Source organism: Euleptes europaea, chromosome 4, assembly GCF_029931775.1.
Source record: "Euleptes europaea isolate rEulEur1 chromosome 4, rEulEur1.hap1, whole genome shotgun sequence".
In the NCBI taxonomy this organism is placed as follows: Eukaryota; Metazoa; Chordata; class Lepidosauria; order Squamata; family Sphaerodactylidae; genus Euleptes; species Euleptes europaea.
In genome coordinates, this window is record NC_079315.1 from 15,987,146 (window position 1) to 16,008,648 (window position 21,503).

At 45.0% G+C, this 21,503-nt stretch overlaps 1 protein-coding gene across 1 annotated transcript in view; it reads right to left on the bottom strand.

Annotated features, from left to right (window-relative positions):
* Positions 1–21,503, bottom strand: part of ELP1 (elongator acetyltransferase complex subunit 1) — a 48,870-nt gene that overhangs the window by 20,620 nt on the left and 6,747 nt on the right. Inside the window, exons 7-22 of the mRNA XM_056848933.1 lie at positions 19,997–20,087; positions 18,847–18,970; positions 17,932–18,025; positions 17,400–17,630; positions 16,234–16,404; positions 13,928–14,030; positions 12,541–12,705; positions 11,145–11,251; positions 10,146–10,249; positions 8,358–8,411; positions 7,752–7,857; positions 6,144–6,259; positions 4,609–4,682; positions 3,136–3,214; positions 1,344–1,423; positions 306–443 (exon numbers count right to left, since the gene is read on the bottom strand). Coding sequence (XP_056704911.1) covers positions 306–443; positions 1,344–1,423; positions 3,136–3,214; positions 4,609–4,682; positions 6,144–6,259; positions 7,752–7,857; positions 8,358–8,411; positions 10,146–10,249; positions 11,145–11,251; positions 12,541–12,705; positions 13,928–14,030; positions 16,234–16,404; positions 17,400–17,630; positions 17,932–18,025; positions 18,847–18,970; positions 19,997–20,087 — 1,837 coding nt within the window. The remainder of the gene's footprint in view (positions 1–305; positions 444–1,343; positions 1,424–3,135; positions 3,215–4,608; positions 4,683–6,143; positions 6,260–7,751; positions 7,858–8,357; positions 8,412–10,145; positions 10,250–11,144; positions 11,252–12,540; positions 12,706–13,927; positions 14,031–16,233; positions 16,405–17,399; positions 17,631–17,931; positions 18,026–18,846; positions 18,971–19,996; positions 20,088–21,503) is intronic.

The window sequence follows — 21,503 nt, forward strand, 5'->3', positions numbered from 1 at the left end:
GTAGACAATGGCTTCCAGGCCCCAAGAAAGGAGGCAGGGAATGTTCCTCCCACCTCAAGCCCAAAAGCTGTATTTCTCTCCCTACCAACTACCCTGGGGAAAGAGGTTGGGAGGAAGGGAAAATCTTCAGAAATGCACTGCTGTCTTCAAATGGGGGAGACCTTAGGACCCTAGCCATTAAAAACCAAGCCTGCTCCTATCACTTGGCCCAGGTACCAATTCTTGGTTATACTAGAGCATGACAGAATGTCAGGAACTGGCTTCGATACCCACAGGTACTGAACAGTAATTCATATGTTTCTTACTTAGGAGCATTGATCTTCTCCATGGTTGTTCTCATCGCGTCGCAGATGACGTTCACCTTTTTACCATCAGAATCGAGCCGTTCAAGGGCACTGCTGGGCTCTAGGGGTGGGTACATAGTCTTTGTGAAATCTTCTTCTCTAAGAAGACGCGGATAAAAACAGAGCAGATGGGTCTCAGTAAATCCATAATGCCAATGTGCACAAAGTGTAAAAATACTGTGTCAAAATATATATTTTTTAATTGAATGGGGAGGCCAGAGAGCATCGTAATGTCAGTGGCGGAAGAACGGCAGGGTATAAATGATCAATATGCTTCTTTTTAAAGTTTCTAGTCCTTATGGCTGCAAAGGTGAGATCTCAGAAGCCAGAGAGGTTCTCCAGTGGTTGGGGCTTCAGCACCTAGAAAACTCCTCATTCCAAGCCATGCCTACCAAAATCAGAATAAATTATGCAAAGCAACATTATGCAGATTTCATTTGCATAATTTATACAGAGTGCAGAATTTCACTTTTCGTGGTGTGGAATTTTTTTTAACAGCCGAGCATGTACACACCTTTCCTATCAGTAAAGTCACCTCACTGAACCATATATGTTTAAAAAGTATGACTCGCCTCTCATCCGGTCTTCACCAAATGTGTCAAATGCAATTGTAAAAATGGGAACAGCCAATGTTTTAAAAAACAGAATAGCTGCCATAATGCAAAGGGGGGGGTTGGCTCTCCCTCCCCGTGACACTTCACAGATGAAAACTGAACACATACTGGGCTACAATTCACCCTGGAAAGGGGAAAAATCAGAAGGTGATGAGGAGAAAGTACCTGCTTTCTTTTCCTCTGGGGATAAGAACAACTCAGAGAAGCCACGGGAGGGAAGGTTTAATCACCCCTTCTGTTCCACATCCCCAGTTTGACTCACATGGCCCCACATGACTGCTATGTCCGTTCAACACTCACGTGGAAGAACCCGTCACAGATTTCCTCAGGTTCAGCCCTTCCCCCTTTCCCACCAAACCCCATCACAAGGCAAAGCAATACTCACTTCAGCTCTGTGAGGAACAAGTTGATATGATTCACGTTGTCTACTTGCTTGATGAACGTTTCCACGTTGTCCAGGAAGACCTGACATGAAATTCAAGGCAGTTTAGCTCAACGCCAGCCTGTTAATTGGTAGCTTGAAGATGCAGAAAAAAAGCCAATTCCAGCCTGAAACGGGGTTTCAACAACTGACTTGAAGAAGCAAGACAAAACACATCACCAGTACAACTCTTCTGCAACCTGACTAGATATTGCCTCTTAAAATGGTTCCCTCTAATCACATTGCAAAACAGCCTGGTACAGACACAACATTTCCCTCCCTCCTAAGCACATTTAAGAGATGGGGAGCCCCCTGTGGCCTTCCCCGCACGGACTGGAAAAATATTGTCCAGTTCTATAACTGGTCATGTTGATGCCTGGGACAAGTTCCCAGGTCTATGGCCAATTCTGGGGGACAAGTTCCCTAGACCGAGCACCAGAGTGAGTTAATAACGGCTGCAGATCTTTAGGGGCAACTTGCTGTTTAAAATGCTACACTGTCATTGCTCAGATAGACTGCTTCAGTTCTGGTGCAGCATCCAAAACATCACACAATCCTGCTTGCAGGGCTGGAATTCTTACTCAACAAGAAGACAGACTCTCACAGATGATACAAGCCCCCCCACCCATTATCAATCTACCATAATCCAGACTAACATAGCACAAAACAAAACAGGAACTAGAAATATGTGCAGAGAATAGAATGGTGTAGTCTACTTAACCACAGAAAAGAGCAAGAGTCCAGTAGCACCTTAAGGACTAACAAAATTTCTGGCAGGGTATGAGCTACAGCTGTAGCTCATGAAAGCTCATACCCTGCCAGAAATTTTGTTAGTCCTTAAGGTGCTACTGGACTCTTGCTCTTTTCTACCGCTATTGACAGACTAACACGGCTACCCATCGTCATCCATCTACTTAACCATGTATGTCAGTGGGTATATAATTCTTTGATCAAAAATAAACTGAAATTTAATTTTCCAAACATTTCTGTTTGTTTCTGTAAACCTAACACAAGTAAAAGGCGAAACGAAACCCTAATCATCCCTATGGAGGCTGGGCCCAACTTTAAAAACAACCAGGTGCTCTGTGCCTGCCCTGAATTCCACCCCTGCAGCTAGGTGCTAAGGATTCACATGTCATAGGTCTCCAATTCCCTCCTTCCTTTGAATGGCTGAATGTGTTTTATGTTGTGAGAATGCAGACAGAGAATCAATGAAAAGCTGCGGTGCTGCCATTCTGTCTGGCCAGCTTCCCGCACTGAGCTTCTGGGCAAGCCAATACTTGTCTTTTCATTAACCATCTTTTTTTTAAAAAAGGTTTCACTATTCCATAGTAAAGAAAATTTTAGATAACTGGACATTTATTTTTTAATAACTATTAATACTACTGAACACATGAACACATGAAGCTGCCTTATACTGAATCAGACCCTTGGTCCATCAAAGTCAGTATTGTCTACTCAGACTGGCAGCGGCTCTCCAGGGTCTCAGGCAGGGGTCTTTCACATCACCTCCTTGCCTGGTCCTTTAACTGGAGATGCCAGGGATTGAACCTGGGACCTTCTGCATGCCAAGCAGATGCTCTACCTCTGAGCCACAGCCCCTCCCTATTGTATGATAATTAGTAGCCAGGCTGCACCCATGCCACCCCATCCTTGTTACCAAGAGTATTGTACTTTTTGAGGGTCCTTTCATAATTCCCACCCCCCTACACAAGATGTCCTATGAGTAAATGCCAACAGCTTTCCTCCAACTTGCCTTTGGATTGTGGTCATAAAGGAGATTTAGATTGATTCGCAGCTTCCTCATAAATTCAAACGCTTCTTTAAACTGAATCCTGTAGGGAGCGACAGATTGGCAAGAGTCAGTTCTGATACATTCATGGAAACAGGAAAATGCCATTATGCAGGCCACTTTCGGCTCCTGTCAGAGGGGGCGGGAGGTGGGACACATTTTAATTAATTAAAATATGTGTGTGTGTGTTTTGCTGTCAAATCACAGCTGACTTATGATGTAGAGTTTTCAAGGCAAGAGACGTTCAGAGGTGGTTTGCCGTTGCCTGCCTCCACGTCACGTCCCTGGTATTCCTTGGAGGTCCCTGTCAGGTCTTGGCTTGATCCCGTTTCCCAGAGTGTTTTCCCAGAGTGTTATGCTCATTCAGCACCTGGTATTTGCTGTGTCTTTGCCCTTGAGAACTTTATCAGAGTTGCCTGGCAACACCAAGCGAGTATCTTGAACATGCTTTTAAACCCTACAGCTCCCCTTGAGGGACGCTGCCAACTTTCCAAGCCTTTGAGCTGTCGTGCCTTTAGTCTGTATCTGCTAGTCTTCCTAATGAAGAGTTTTACTTCAGACTTCGAGCTGTCTGAGTGAATCCTTGGGAAAGAACCAGAGATGGGCTTATGATCCTGACAGAGTCTCCCATCCAAATACTTGCCGGGGTCGAGGCTGAGAGTGTGTGACTGGCCCAAGATCATCCGGCAAGCCTCCATGGCAGAGTAGAGATTTGAACCTGGGTTTCCCAGATCCTAGTCCGACACCTTAACCACTACACCATGCTGGTGGGGTACATGCCTATACTCCCAATGCCTTACACTGGGGACTCCACACCTGTTGAGTCTGTGAGCGCTTTAGAATTTTGAGAAAGGGTAGTGGGCACTTTGGACATATTAAGAGAAGACAAGAGTCACTGGAAAAGACAATCCTGCTAGGAAAAGTCGAAGGCAGCAGGAAAAGAGGAAGACCCAACATGAGCTGGATTGACTCTATAAAGGAAGCCACGGCCCTCGGTCTGCAAGACCTGAGCGAGGCTGTTAAGGATAGGACGTTTTGGAGGACATTGATTCATAGGGCCGCCATGAGTCGGAAGCAACTTGACAGCACTTAACACACACAGTGGGCACTACCGCAAAATGGCTGCCATCAGAGGTGGGAACAATCACAAAATGGCCACCGTGGGAGGCAATCACAACAAAACGCTGGGAGTCAAAATGATGGATAAAGGCAACTGTTCCCAAATCAGCGCTCCCAGCAGACCCAAAGGTGACACCATCCGGGATCTTTCAAAGCACCTCCTGCTCTAGAGAGGTGAAGGAAAGCCAGGATTGGCCCATACCTTAATGAAGATGGAAGTGGGCCCCAGGAAATACATGTTGATACCACGCCCTCCGTGAGTGCCACACACTGGGGATCATTGCCTTGCACATCATGAAGTCCAAAAGACTGACTTACCTGTCCAGCCACTTCCGAACTTGGGCCAACACGAGAGCCCGATGATGAATTGTTTCCAAGTTTCCTCTTGGTACCTACAGAAAGAGCCCAAGAAGACCACTTATCCAAACCGCCGAGAACATCACATTCCAGTGACATAGTCCATCTGGTGTCCCTGCTCAGACTCTGGACATCAGTGGCTCAGGGTCCTGCATTGCATTTTGTACTGAATGAGTGTAACTGATCAATGGGATTTCAATTTCCTATCTGCCTTGAGCACAGAGTGGAAAGGCAGGAAATAAAAGTCACAAAGAACCACCTAACACAGAGTTTCCCAACTCGTGAAAGCTGAAGGACATTCAAATCAAATCAAATTTAATTTATTAATACGGTCGACAGACCAATCACGTGCCAACATGTCAAAATTCCCAGACTCAACAGGTTTGCACCACAGAATCACAGACATATAAAGGTGTAAGGTCAATAAAAGCAACCCCTGGTTAAAATTGTCATCTTAAAATTGATAAAATTGTAAAATATTCTAACAATCATTTTCTAATAAAGTTCTGCGTATTTTAATAGTAACGGCGCAGAACTTGGCAGTTTGGAGCATAAGCTGAGGGTCTTCTCCTAATAGGAGTTTTTTGCCAAAAGCTCAGCTGACTCTTCAAGGAATTTACCAAGTAGGGGGGAAAGAAGCTTTGATCTAACTTCGTGGTAGAATGGGCAACATATCAGTGCATGTTCAATGGTTTCAATGTCCCCTGTAGCTGAAGGACATTGGTTTTCTGAACTGTCACAGAGACACCTTTTGCTCTTTATCCCCTAAGAGATAAACATGACTATGGGTCACACTATTTGTATTGCATAGTAACTCAGTTCCCCACACCTGACTCTGACCGAGACAGTTCAGCTGTCAGGGGTGAGGGAACTCATTTCCCAAGTGTACGGGGCCCTGAACTGGTTTAAGATCACAATGCGGGGGAAGGGGGTTTTACCCCCTCGCATTTTCCTAACCCAAAGTAGCTGGGGGGTGGGCTGCACACACAGCCCATCAGTACATGTGTAGCCACCTAAATGGGGGGAGAAGAAGAATGCAGGGGCGTTTCCCCGTGGTCACCCTGGCCGACTGCTCTCTATACAGAGGGGAAATGACAAAATTGCGGTCTACCCCACCTGTCCCGCAACCTGGATGGACCAATCTAGTCCGAACTTATCAGATCTTGGAAGATAAGCAGGGTGGGCCCTGGTTAGTGTTTGGATGGGAGATCATCAAGGAAGTCCAGGGTTGCTACGCAGAGGCAGGCAATGGCAAACCAACTTTGAATGTCTCCTGCCTTGAGAACCTACGGGGTGGGTTGCCATAAGCTGGCTGTGACTTTATGGCACTTTCCACATACACACCCGCCCCCCATGGTCTGAAGTGGTACAGTCCAGCAAGAGCTAAACCACAGGATTCTCCTACCCATGTAAACTCAGCTTTCTAGTCCATGCAACAAACACCATGATGTTGGACCAAGCTGCTTTGAGCTGTATGAACACACAAGTGCACTCACCTGTAATATCAGCTTGGTATCCTGTGGCACAATCGTGACTATCCGGGATCCTCTTTCAATCTTTCGCAGGGTCTCATTGTCGGGGGTGGAAGTGCTGCCCAAAGCCGCTTGCAGAGCTGAAGATACCACAGTAAGTAGGGTAAGAGCTCAGACCCAAAGGAAGAACTTTCCATCTCCGTTGAATGTTTGTATGAATGGGAAAGGAGTGCCTAATAAGAGGGCGCTGGGTGCCCGCACGTAACCCAAAAGAATCAAACTACATCACATGATAGAGGGGAGATGATAGAGGTCTATCAAATTATGCATGGTATGGAGAGAGCAGACAGGGAGAAGCTTTTCTCCTTTTCTCGTAATACTAGAAGGCGGGGTCATCTGCTGAAGCTGGAGGGTGACAGATTCAAAACAGATAAAAGGAAATATTTCTTCACACAATGCATAGTTAAATTGTGGAACTCCCTGCCCCAGGATGCGGTGATGGCTGCCAACTTGGAAGGCTGTAAGAGGGGAGTGGACATGTTCATCGAGGAGAGGGCTATTCATATATGCCTGTGTACCTCTGTGGTAAAGAAATGGGATTGGGGTATGCAAGAGCCCAAGATTCTTAACCAAATCCCCAATGAGTAATGGCAGAATAGGCCTTGGTCAAAAAACAGTTTCATAACCCTTCTCCATACCCTGCATAATTGAAAAGACCTCTATCATATTTCTCCTTAACTGCCTTCTTTCTAAGCTAAACAGCCCTAAGCGTTTTAACAGCTCCTCATAGGGCAGTTGCTCTAGTCCCCTGATCGTTTTGGTTGCTCTTCTCTGCACCTTCTCAAGCTCTGCAATATCCTTTTTTTTGTGGGGGTGTGTGACCAGAACTGTACACAGCATTCCACAGTTTCAGAAGACTGAAGCCACAGCACCAACGAAAACACATTTCCCTCTGCTACTCTTCATTCGTTTATAAAGCCTGATCTACGTTGTCCTTGTGCTACAGGACGACTGCAAAATGACCTTAACCCTTGTCAATGGGGAATATTCAATATTACCATCATAATGCAAAAGTCATATCAAAGCACAGGTCATAAATTACAAAGTCACATGTATTGTTCACAAGTAGGTGCATACAAGCAGGTAAGTGTATAGTCCTGGTTACCTGTCTGACTTCTGATGAATATATTGTTACTGAAGAAGAAGAAAAAATATTGTTAGAATTATTATATACATGGTGATGTGTCTACTTATCTATATTTATAACCAGGACTATACACTTACCTGCTTGTATGCACCTACTTGTGAACAATACATGTGACTTTGTAATTTATGACCTGTGCTTTGATATGACTTTTGCATTATGATGGTAATATTGGAATTATATTGAAATTGCTTGGAATATTTGTTTTCTGTGTGAATTTTGGTTTAACTATTATATACACAGAAGTGTCTATTTTTATACTAATGGGGGAATATTAACAGCCACTCTGAAGAACTGAAAGCAGAAGCCATCCAAGATGGCTGTGTGTGTTTGAGGAAAGTAGAGAAAATACATGGAGAGGAAAGTGGTCTGTGAAGAAACAACCAACCAGAGCACTCCTTATTACAAGAAAACACCAGGATATGTACCTTTCAGGGATGTGTTCTTCAGAGCCAGACACTGGCAGGTGTGGGAATGGGTGGTCACCAACAGAAACTCATCATGGATGATGAAAGATGTGACATTTGAAGCAGCCTAAGAAACATTTATTTAGGTCATATTAAATTAATTTTATTTAAATGTATTTGTTTAAAATATTTAAAGGTAAAGGTCCCCCGTGCAAGCACCGGGTCATTCCTGACCCATGGGGTGACGTCACATCCCGACATTTCCTAGGCAGACTTTGTTTACGGGGTGGTTTGCCAGTGCCTTCCCCAGCCGTCTTCCCTTTACCCCCAGCAAGCTGGGTGCTCATTTTCCCGACCTCGAAAGGATAGAAGGCTGAGTCAACCTTGAGCCGGCTACCTGCAACCAGCTTCCGTTGGGATCAAACTCAGGTCATGAGCAGAGCTTGGACTGCAGTACTGCAGCTTACCACTCTGCGCCACGGGGCTCCCTTAAAATATTTATGCCCACTTTTTTCCCATCCGGAACTCAAAGCAGAGAAGAAACCTCCTTCATGTTGAACTACTGGAGGAAGAACATCACATAAACAACATTTCTGAGGCGAGAGAGAAACTAAGAATAATTGGTACCTCAGCGTCATTCATGAAAAAACGACATCTGTCAGTCAGGCCAAAAATGGTATCCTAAGACAAAAAGGGGATACAGCACATGGTTAGAAAATAAATAATATATAAATAGCTGTATAAAAAAATGATTCCTTATTATTTTGTTGACCCCAATATGGCGCATGTCTTGAAACAGTGAGATCATAACAGTTAGACAAAACATTGTTGGCATGATGATATAAATGACACCCACAAAAGCCTTTAAGTCCAACCAAACCAACACAACAGTACAAAGTATGCAAGCTTTCAAGCTACCCAGAACTCTTCATCAGGCTGGATGGTAAAAAATAGAATTGTGGGGGTTTTTTGTATACTGCCTGATAAACAGTTCTGGAGAAAACTGGCAACGTTTGTATTGTGCTGTTTAATAAAACAACATGAGATGGATTGACTCTATAAAGGAAGCCAGGGCCCCTCAGTTTGCAAGACCTGAGCAAGGCTGTTAACAATAGGACATTTTGGAGGTAATGAATTCATAGAGTCGCCATGAGTTGGAAGCAACTTGACAGCACTTAACATACATTTAATAAAAACTATCATACGGCTTTTGTTTTTGAATTATGCTACAGACCAAAGTGGCTATCCACTTTTAAAAAATAATACATTGTATGTTAGCTGGTTGTTGCTATCCTTAATAGGCCTTGCTCCTCTTGCTACGCCACAACATCCTGCATTGTGATTGGAGGATGCAATTTAATTTTTATTGGTCTGATATGATGAGTGTTCTGAGAACACTATACACACTATAGTGTGTATACACACTATACACACTATACACACTATGAGTGTTCTGAGAACACAAGTTTTTAAAAAAGAAAAAACATGAAATAAGGTAACAGACTTGCAGTCTTTGCAAATTCTGCTTAAAAAAAATATAGTGGATAAAATATCAGACTAGAATCTGGGAGATTGGTGTTCAAACCCCCAATTCCATGGAAACTTGCTGAGTGACTTTGGGCCACTCACTGAAACTCAGCCACTGAAATTCTCAATGAGCCACGTGTGGGGTCCACCAGGCACTGCCCACATGTTCTGAAGCACATAATTCAAGCAATGAGGAATAGAACTAAAAAAAAAAATTTTTTTTAAGTTATAGTAACATTCAGAACTTTCTCATTGCTTACTTGAAACTGTGGAATGGAAAGCCTTGAATGTCAGACTGCCAACAGCAGGCAACTGTTTACTCTGCAAATAGAGGGGACCGAGAGGAACATGGATGAGGAGGAACAGGAGGAAGAGAAGGAGGAAGAAGAAGACCTGGTTTTTATATGCTGACTACCTTTTAAGGAGTCTCAAACCGGCTTACAATCTCCTTCTCTTCCTCTCCCCACAACAGACACCTTGGGAGGTAGGTGGGGCTGAGAGAGTTCAGAGAGAGCTGTGACTAGCCCAAGATCACCCAGCTGGCTTCGTGTGTAGGAGTGGGGAAACCAACCCGGTTGACCAGATTAGACTCCGCTGCTTACGTGGAGGGGTGGGGAATCAAACCTGGTTCTCCAGATCAGAGTCCACCACTCCTAACCACTACACCACGCTGGCTCTCATGATGGCTCTCACATGTGGCATTGTGACATGTACCCCTGGCATAGCTGTTGGTATCATGAGCACTTCTGTAGCAGTGCAGCAACTCTTCTGATCAGGGCAAGGTTTTTCTACTTGCCAGGAACAAATGACTAAGTGGTGAGAGGTGATGGAGGGGTTCCCAGGTTATTTGCTCACCCAGTCTAGATTTCACACTCATTGCTCACTTACTTGTCCGCCAATCACTGCCTGCGCAATCTGCATACATGGAGAGGGAAAGCGGACAGCCAAACCACTGCTGCTCAGCCAAGGGACGACAGTGGGGGTTTCGGCTGCTAAAGCATAATAGAGAAGATGCATAAACTCTACATAATAAAAGTCAAATTACACATCACCAGAAACAGAATGGGCTTCTTTGGAGGTTTTTAAACAGAGGCTAGATGGCCATCTGTCAGCAATGCTGATTCTATGAAGTTAGGCAGATCATGAAAAGGGAGGGCAGGAAGAGTTGTGTCAGTGTTTGGCTCTCATGGCCCTTTCCTACATGCCCTTTCCTACATGCTGATCGCCACTCTAGGGTCAGGAAGCAATTTTCCTCCAGGCCAGATTGGCCAGGGATCCTGGAGGGTTTTCCTCCCCATCTTCTGGGCATGAAGTAGGGGTCACTGGGGATATAGAGGGGTAGTTGTGAATTTTCTGCATTGTGCAGGGGATTGGACTAGATGACCCTGGTGACCTCATGAACACATGAAGCTGCCTTATACTGAATCAGACCCTTGGTCCATCAAAGTCAGTCCTGTCTACTCAGACCAGCAGCGGCTCTCCAGGGTCTCAGGTAGAGGTCTTTCACATCATCTACTTGCCTAGTCCATTTAACTGGAGATGCCGGGGATTGAACCTGGGACCTTCTGCATGCCAAGCAGATGCTCTACCACTGAGCCACGACCCCTCCCCTCCAACTCTATGATTAAGATCCCATTAAGCAAGACCATCTAGAATGGATGAATAAAATTTGAGGCCTTCGGGTATGAATTAGGGACAGCCGATTGCCCCAGCTTTTCAGCAGAGATCTTTCCCAGCTTTGTCATGGAAGATCCCATTAACTAGACGTGGCTGAGGACCAACTCTTCCGCATGCGAACTAAGAGCTCCATTCCAGAGGAGTAGCCGTTCCCCAAGTGAGAACCTCCAGATCCAGCCAACTCAAATGAATTGCCGTGGTCACACATACCCCACAGATACTTCATTACATGGCCATCGGAGAGTTGCAGAGCTACCAGCTGGGTCTTTGGGTTGCAAGACAGGCTGATGACGTCTCCATCCACAGTCACAGGTGAGCTGTGAACAAAGCATGAGAAATGGGGGAAGGTGACTGTCCTGAGGTCGACCTGCGCTCTCCCCCTTTGCTTTGGAAACCGAGAATTTTGAAAGCAATAATCCACTAGCAAACGTCCCCCAAACCCTGACTGAATAACAAATAGAAGAAGAGTTGGTTTTTATATGCCGACTTTCTCTGCCGCTTAAGGAACAATCAAACTGGCTGACAATCACCTTCCCTTCCCTTCCCCACGACAGACACCCTGGGAGGTAGGTGGGGCTGAGAGAGCTCTAAGAGGGCTGTGACTAGCTCAAGGTCACCCAGCTGGCATCACATGGAGGAGTGGGTTCACTAGATTAGCATCCGCCGCTCATGTGGAGGAGTGGGGAATCAAACACGGTTCTCCTGTTTAGAGTCCACCGCTCCAAACCACTGCTCTTTAACCGCTACACCATGCTGGCTCATCCGTAAACTCTTTCCAAAAGGTTATCAATTTCTGTTGCTTATATTTCTGATTGAAAAAAGGGTTGCCCTGTTAGCCTGTTGAGGCAAAATAAAACAGAATTCCAGTGGCAACTTAAAGACCAACAACATTTATTAAAATATGAGTTTTCATGAGTCACCACTTGTTTTTTCTTATCCGCAGAAGTGAGCTGTGACTCACGAAAGCTCTTATTTTAATAAACGTTGTTCGTCTTTAAGGTGGCACTGAACTGGATTTTGGTATGATAGTTGTTCCTGTGTTGGTCCTACAGAGTAAAAATCGTACCTGAGATAAGGCAGTATCTTTGAACAGACTAGCTTCTATCATATAGGAACAGGGTGTACAAGCTTTTGAGCTATGCAGAACAATTCATCTAGCTGGGGGTTGGAGGGGGAAGAGACAGATTGCAGATTTTGGCTGCAATCTTGTACCCAGCTTTTCACACATGCCACATTGATCCTGAAGAGAATTTGCATACATCTAACTTGCAGAAGGATTGCATGTCAGCAAGAGATGCACACCATATCTAAAAATAATGGTGCCTCGTAAAATAAAGATCTTAGATTATTCTAATTTTACTTACCCTTCACACCCACAAACAATGCCTCTTACATGGCTGTTACGTGACTATGATGCTCTTTATACAAATCAGAAGCACTCTGGTTAGCTAATGTAACAATGAGGCAGGTTATAAAAATGGGCTTTCCACAGCCACCGGCATCCTCATGATCTGAGTCTCTACAACTGCTAATAAAGCCAGTTTCAAAGGGGCATTAAGGACTTCCAGAGCTGCTCAAAACCGAGTTAAATTGTTGTTGTCAGTACCTGATATCAATACGGGCTTCTTCTACAGAGGACAGCTTCAGATGGTGAATGCATGTCTGAGCTGGGAGATGCCCCTGGCTAGCAGCAAGGAACAAGTCATCTTGCACCCAGGTGAGAAGACGCAACCACAGTGGGTTTCTCTCTTCCTTGGTGTTTAGGTCAATTCTGCAGCAGTAAACAACAAGAAGAAGACAAATTATATACAAATTATTCACATAGGTACCATGTTGGGAACTCCTTCCCTAGATTAGCTCCTTCCTCTGGTTGCCGTGTAACCGTGAGAGCCAGCATGGTGTAGTGGTTAAGAGTGATGATTTGGAGTGGTGGACTCTGATCTGGAGAACCAGGTTTGAATCTCCACTCCTCCACATGAGCGGTGGAGGCTAATCTGGTGAACCGGATTGGTTTCCCCACTCCTCCACATGAAGCCAGCTGGGTGACCTTGGGCTAGTCACAGTTCTCTTAGAGCTCCCTCAGCCCCACCTACCTCACAGGGTGTCTGTTGTGGGGAGGGGAAGAAAAGGTGATTGCAAGCCAGTTTGATACTTCCTTAAGTAGTAAAGGAAGGCATATAAAAGCCAACTCTTCTTCTTTACAAGGTTGGTTGAGATGAAAAAAAGAAAACCGGACAATCACACACCTTGCCCTGAGCACTGGGGATGAAGGACAAGATGAGCATAATAATAAATACAGAGTGAGGCCTACTGACACAAAAATTATGTTAAAGTCAAATGTGCCTCCCTGGTCTTCTCTATTTTCCGCTGTCCATGGTACTGGAATACAGAATATCAAGCAAAATGCCATCCTAGTAACCGGAGGTGACGCATTTCCCTCACCCAGTTTTGGAAGACAGTTCTTCCTAAAAGGTCCTGGCGATGCACATTCCCTCAAGAATCACGTTCCACATGGGTATTACATGGTATTATTATAATACATTTATACTTGTTGAATAGGTTTAAGTATATATTAGATTAAAGCAAACATCATTAAATTGGTTAAAATTTATAGTATCATTATGTATCGTTAACTATTTTTTAAATGGGTTGACTGGAAGGCTTAGTATACACAAGTGGAATTATATAACAATAAGAATTGAATGTATCTTACAAGAAGGTATGAGAATATGTCTAGATTCCCTCTTATCCTTCTAAGGTCCAGTTATATTTTATATTTTAGATATACAAATAATCTCCTAGAACAGTAGAAAGGGCTAGTGGAATATAGAATTGCTCCAAACAATAGATGATGTCTTGTCATAGCTATGTAAAATGTGTGTATGTCATGTATTTTGTTTTATGCTGTTTTGTTATGTTGTTTTGAAAAATAAAAATTTAATACAATTTTTTTAAAAAGTATCACTTTCCGTACCAAATTTAACCTCATGTACCTGTAGGACTTTTCCAGCTGAGGGGCTCTGATGGGGACTTTAAATCCACTTCCACCAACGGCACCATTTTGAACTGTAGGAGGGTCTTCATCATCATAACCACCTGTGGAAAAGGCAGTGAACAGATGATGTGATAAACCTACACTGAACATAAGAACATAAGAAAAGCCCTGCTGGATCAGACCAAGGCCCATCAAGTCCAGCAGTCTGGTCACACAGTGGCCAACCAGGTGCCTCTAGAAAGCCCCCCAAAACAAGACAACTGCAGCAGCACCGTCCTGCCTGTGTTTCACAGCACCTAATATATTCGGCATGCTCCTCTGATCCTGGATCCTTCCTGAGGAATTTTAGCAGCTTTGTGTAGCCGCAAAGTGTTAAGCTACAACAATCAAAAGATCTAAGATCCATCTGGCTATTCCAGTCCTGCAAAAATAGGTTCTAGTGCTAAGACTGCTAGCTATGAAACAAGTTTCACCTCCTCCCACACGTACAACCTGGACGCTCTGATCTGGAGAACCTCCTCCCACACGTACAACCAGACACTCTTTCTTCCTAAGGCAACCTAGCAGCACACAAAAAGAGGCTACAGGAAAAGGGGTGAGAAAAACCCTTCTGGAGGAAAAGATGCAGGTAGGGGAGAGCCAGCGTGGTGTAGTGGTTAAGAGTGGCAGACTCTAATCTGGAGAACTGGGTATGATTCCTCACTCTTCCACATGAAGCTTGCTGGGTCACCTTGGGCCAGTCACAGTTCCCTCAGAACTCTTTCAGCTCATGCGGAGGCAGGCAATGGCAAACCACCTCCTAACGTCTCTTGCCCTGAAAACCCTACATGGCCGCTGTAAGTCAGCTGTGACTTAACAGCACTTTCCACCAGGGGAGAGAAACTGAGACACACCAAGAAGAACAAGATTTTTCCTATAATTGGCGCACTCGGATCTTTCCTCTAATTGGCTCACTCCTTCCAAACTAGCATTTAAAAAATGTGACTGGTTCCTAAATTCCATAATATTTTTTTTTTGCATCCCTTGTCATGAATGAGAACAGCATGCAAAAAAGAGGAGCCAAATTCAGTACACAGAGGAAGCAGCGAGCAAACCTCTGGTTATTTTCCCGGAAGACAGCAAATAAGAAGGTCATTTCGATTACAACTTTTAAAAAAAAAACTTTTAAAATACTTTGAGACTGGATATTACTTCCATTGTTTTTTGTGCATACTAGATAACAGGGAATCCTATGTGTTCAACATGAAAGCTATGATTAGCTTACAATAATATGACATAGGGAAGAAGAAGAAGAGTTGGTTTCTATATGCGGACTTTCTCTACCACTTAAGGGAGACTCAAACCGGCTTACAATCACCTTCCCTTCCCCTCCCCACAACAGACACCCTGTGAGGTAGATGGGACTGAGAGAGCTGTGACTAGCCCAAGGTCACCCAGCTGGTTTCATGTGTAGGAGTGGGGAAACAAATCCAGTTTGGCTCCTCTTTTTTACCCCCAGCAAGCAGGGTACTTATTTTACCGACCTCGGAAGGATGGAAGGCTGAGTCAACCTTGAGCCGGCTACCTGAAACCGACTTCCGTCGGGATCGAACTCCGGTCGTGAGCAGAGCTTTTGACTGCAGTACTGCAGCTCACCACTCTGCGCCACGGGGCTCCTCAAAACATCCATACTACATATAAAATATGAATAAATGTAAATATCAGATGGCACGCCATACAGCACACAAGTTCAGCAGGGTCTGTGAGCAGCCAGAACCCCCCATTACAATTCCTAGACATTTCCACAACATTTGATCGCCCTCTAAATTAGGTAACTCAATTAACAGGGGGGGAAATCTGATGTCTTCTGCAGAAAATGTCCACTGCTTATTTTAAAACCTTGTCCCCTGGTGTATCTTTTTATCCTGTCCTTCCTCAAACGAGCTCAGGACAGTATACATGGCTCCCCTTTCCCTCGCAACAACTTTGTGAGGTGGGTTGGGCTAAGAAAGAGTGACTGGCTCAAGACTGTGCAGAATCAGAATGTCATAGTAGGGACTGGAATCCAGGTCTCCAACCACTATGCAACCTAGCATCCACCTTATGCATTTTAAAACCTTGTCCCCTGGTGTATCTTCCATATTATGCTTTAGCCACCACCTTTCCTCTTGTTCTGCACTTGCCATCAGAGCTAAGCCGTGCCCATAAGGACAACTTTCAAAACCGTGGTCGCTGTGCCCCTATAACTTTCTGAAAAGCTAAAAGCCATCCATTCTAGCTGCTGTTTACAAGAAATGTCATTGAAGCAGCATGCAGAGTACTTACTGGATCTATAAATGGAAAGCCTGTTGTTCACATCCAGGACAGCAAAATCCCCACAGCTAGAAGACACCACAGGGAAGGCCACTAGATTGACAGCACAGGAGAGCTGAAGCTGGTACGTAGAAAGAGGTGGTGGGATCACAGCATCCCGAAAAGTCGTCAAGAGCACCTTGCCTTTGAAACAAGAGGAGAAAAATAACTCAAATGTGCATCATTGCAATGTAACAGGTATTCATCCACCTTATGCATTTTTATCCTGTCTTTCCTCAAACGAGCTCAGGACAGTATACATGGCTCCCCTTTCCCTCGCAACAACTTTGTGAGGTGGGTTGGGCTAAGAAAGAGTGACTGGCTCAAGACTGCGCAGAATCAGAATGTCATAGTAGGGATTGGAATCCAGGTCTCCTGGATTCTAGCCCAACCACTATGCAACCTTGCTCTCAAGGAAGATCAATATAAAATGAGTAACAGGGTTAGTCTGATAAGAAGGAACTTGTTTTTGAGGCAGAGAAGCAACATTTGGGAGATGTGAAACAAATCGTTCTTTCTTCTGAAGTGAGATGATAAGGCACCGTGACTAAGAAATAGTTTCATACCTGCCAGCTGTCCCAAGAAGTTAATAAAATAAAACATCCTTCCCTTTAAAAAAGGCCTGATGAGGAGTGAATAGATTCCAGGAGCAAGGAATATTGAGGGCAGCTCCAAGAGCATGGAATGTTGAGGGCAGCTGAATGTTGGTTTAGGCAAAAAAGTGGGGGGGGAGGAAGAAGTTAGCTTGCTACGACTCCTTGGGTGGGAGATTCTGAGGAGTGAGAAGTGATTTCCAAGTGGTCCCCCCTCAATTCCCTCAGCTTTGTAACACCACAGGAAGAGTCCTGCTAAATAATACCAATGGTCTATCTAGCACAGCATTCTGTCTCCAACACCAGACAGCCAAATGCTTATGAGAATCATAGCCCTATTCTTAGTCACATTCACCTTGCTTTTAATTTTTGGAGCTGAAAGATGGAAGGAGAAGGGAATAAAACACAAATGAAGACTGATTAAAATGTGGCCCAGTCTGGAGGACTGTGATCTTTCCACAGGGATAACCTGCCTTGCAATCTCTCCCCCCCCCACACACACACACACATGCCACAAAGTTCATTAAAGACCACATGGAAGCGTACCTCCATCAATTACTGCCACCCCAGCCGAATCATTCACCCCTTCCATAGTGCTACGGTCTGTACTCCACTGCCAATCATAGCAGAGGTACAGCCACCGTCGACAAAGGATATGAAGTCGATATGGAACCTCTGGATCCCATGCCAGGGACGTGATCCTGCTATCCTCTGAACTACCAAAGTGTAGGCTTTGCTTCAGGTACCAATGATAGTTTCCTGTTGTCCACAGCTGAACTGCACATAAACACAGAGAATGTGCAAGGATGAGCGACTGTGGGCTGAAAATTAGGGAACTGCATAAGACACACAATCACTAACAGTAAAGACCAAAGGGATAACTATACCAGGCCCCATTTCTCAATCTCCTTGGCTTTTGGGTTGCTCTTCTCAGCCCTGAGGGGTGATACATCCCCAGTGCTAGAAACAGACATCTCCCAAGTGGTGCCTGCTCCAGGAGATTCTGCAGAGTCAACTGTGAGCCTGATCTAGAAAGTTCTGGAAAACTAAGATTCACAAAAGTATTCCAAGTTCTTACCATAAGTCTTTGGTTGTGAGTTAATCTCAGTTTTCAGGTCTTCCAGCCATACAGCTAATACCATAGAGTCCGAATTCCAGAGTAGCTCATTTACCTAAAGGAATGCAGATTGGAGTTTTGCATTGATGTCAGAAACTTTGAAGAGAATGGTTATTCTTTTGCCACAGAGTGTAGTCTCCTGAGTACTTCACAACGAGCAACTGAATGTGTTCCAAATAACTCAAAATTCCTCAAACTAGGTGGAGGGAGTCAATAGATACACACACGAGAGAGAGACGCCAGTGGATTCCATCTACCCATCCAGTAATTCTTACCACACCTTCCTGCCAAGGACCTCAGGGCGGTGTACATGATTCTCCTTTCTCCCTTTTATCCTCATAACACCCTTGTGAGGTAGCTTGGGAAACTAACTAGCCTAAGGTCAACCAGCAAGCTTCATTACCCGACAGCGTAATTCTAAGTGGACTTATACCTTCTAAACCAGTGGTTCCCAACCTTTTTTGGCCATGCCCCACCTAAGCATCTCTCAAATCCTGATGCCCCCCCTGTGACATATAATTATTAGCGGGCTTTCCCCCTCTCCATTGTCACCAGCTGACCGCCATGTACATTCTGATTTTAATTTTAAAAATGTGCATGTCACAATATACATTTATATACTGTATATGAGGCCCCTAGAACCATAAGAAATGCAAAAAATTAACTGTTAATAACTCATTCTCGAATTGCCCACCTTAAAAATCAAATTGCCCCCCTGTGGGGCGTGTGCCCCATGTTGGGAACCACTGTTCTAAACACACTGATTTAGAAGAATGTAACTCTGTTTAGGATTGCACTGAAGGTCTATGAGATCTTAGTCGGATACTCTGATCTCTGCAGAAAAATCAAGCCCCCTCAGAAAGGGACTTGCCTTACCTTGACTTGGCCTTTCTGAAAGGGAAGCGTGAATTCCCCATGAAGGAGTCCATTTTTTTCAAAGAACACAACATCATGTTTGTTGGCTTTGACTTGCGAGGATGCAATCAAGATTCCAAAGGGCCTTCAGGACATAACGAAGGAAGAAGGAGGTGCGACAGTATTTTGTGAAGGATAATTCTGAGCAACAATTCCCCAAATGCACAAATATTTTTTAAAAAGAATGAAAATCATTGGGACTGATAGGAGGCAAGGGGTGGAGGAAGGAGGGTTTATCTGTTGAAAGAGACCTGGGGGGTACATGTGCCTCCCCTCCTGGCCACTGTCCTAGACAGCAACCCCTTTAAGTTGGCCCACAGAACTCAACAGGAGCAACTGAGAGCTGATCCTTCCCCACCTTTGTGACTCTTGGCTCTAGGTGGGGAAGGATCAGCTCTCAGTTGCTCCTGTTGAGTCTTGGGGGTCCTTCGCTTGGCCACATTCAAATGTAACAAAGAGACAAAGCTCAGATCCGATGCACAAACAAGTCACATAGTTGTAGTCCCTTCTTCCCCCAATATCCTGCACAGAGCTGCACTCTCCTCTCACTTCTGAGGGCTTGCTAAGGAAGGGACATGCTGTTTGCTGGACCGTGCTGCAACACCCTTCCAGTGCAGTCCTAGGTAGAATTACTCGAGTCTAAGTCAATGGAAATCAATGGGTTTAGTATGGTGAGGGTTTAGTGAGAGCCAGCGTGGTGTGGTGGTTAGGAGAAGTGGACTCTAATCTGGAGAGCCGGGTTTGTTTCCCACTCCTCCACAAGAGCAACGGTCTCTAATCTGGTGAACCGGGTTGGTTTCCCCATTCCTACACATGAAGCCAGCTGGATGACATTGGGCTATTCTCCCGAAACTCTCTTGGCCCCACCTGCCCCACGTGTCTGTTGTGGGGAAGGGAAGGAGATTCTAAGCCAGTATGATTCTCCTTAAGAGGTACAGAAAGTCGGAATATAAAAAACAACTCTTCTTCCTTCTAGATGGAAGTAACTCTGCCTAGGATTGCACTGTTACCCCGATGAGCATATGACGAGGAGGCAGAACCCTCTGAGTTCTAACAAAGCACAAAAAGTCCTTGCACACACACACACAAAGGGCAGCTCTTCCATACTCACCTCCAGGCTACGGCTTGCTCTAGTCCAGGGACAGGCTCGCTCGTCGACTGCAAAACAAATTCTCGGCTCCACACCCGGATCTTTCGAGCCCCTACATGTTTGGAGAGGGTGTGTGCGGGGGGCGGGGGACAGAGAGATCAAGCACAGGGAGGACTTAGGAGAACAGTTTCTTAGACTTCATTTTTTATTTTAATATTTTATTAACATTTTCAAAATAAACAAACATACAAACACATACATCATTCACACAGTTTATACTCCTTCGGGGAGTTTACATCTCCTTTTATACCTTGATTTTAAGTCACATTTTATATCCTTCTAACTATATGATAAATTCTGCGAAATTATAAACAACAGTCCTTATATCTAACAATCTATCCAGAGAGATCAAGCACAGGGAGGACTTAAGAGAACAGTTTCTTAGATTTCTGGAGTTGCATGTTGGGTGTTGCCAATGAGGTCTTAAAAAAAGCAGGCCTGAGCACCCTTCAAGTCAGTGCCCACCCAGATCTGGTGAACGCACGCTGAACGGTGGCATGCTAAAGAATTTTGCTTCGTGTGTAGGGTTAGTTCTCTGCATAGGCAGCAGCGGCATAATGGCAGCCAGTGTGGTGTAGTGGTTAAGATCGGTGGACTCTGATCTGGAGAACCGGGTTTGATTCCCCACTCCTCCACAGAGGCTTAATGGATGTTGTTTACCTCTCTGCCATGAAAAAAGCTTCAGCCTCCGATTTCCACACATGAAAGGGGCAAGATTCCCCCCCCTCCAGGCCTGTTGGCAACCTTAATGGGGACCCAAAGCAGCTCACAGCCATGGCCTCCATGTTATCCCCCCTACAAACCTGTGAGACGGGTTAGGCTGAAACTATATAGCTGGATCTAAACTTGGGTCTCCCAGATGCTAATCCAACGCTCTAACCACTACACCACACTGGCTCTTGGGGATAAAAAGGTGCTAGATGGATTATATGTCTGTCCTGGTTTCTCCAAGGACTGGGGTGGGATCACTTTTTTGCTGGTTCTCAACTGGGCCACATTACGGCTTATTTACTTTGTTCCCTAGAAATCAGTGGGAGCTAGGGTTGCCAACCACCAGGTACTAGCTGGAGATCTCCTGCTGTTACAAGTGATCTCCAGCCGATAGAGATCAGTTCCTCTGGAGAAAAATGGCCGCTTTGGCACTTGGACTCTATGGCATTGAAGTCCCTCCCCTCCCCAAACCGTGCCCTCCTCAGGCTCCAAAAATCTCCTGCCGATGGTGAAGAGGGACCTGGCAACCCTAGTGGGAGCCAATGAGGCAGCCCATAGCTGTATTCACCTACTACACACCCAAGGAACGTATACATGCATAGTTCAGATCCCCACACACGCCATGGAAGCTTGCTGGGTGACCATGGGCCAGTCACACACTCTCAGCCCTGACCCGGGCTAGCAATTGGATGGAAGACCTTCAAGGAATACCAGGGGCATGACGTGGAGACAGGCAATGGCAAATAGGGTACTCCAG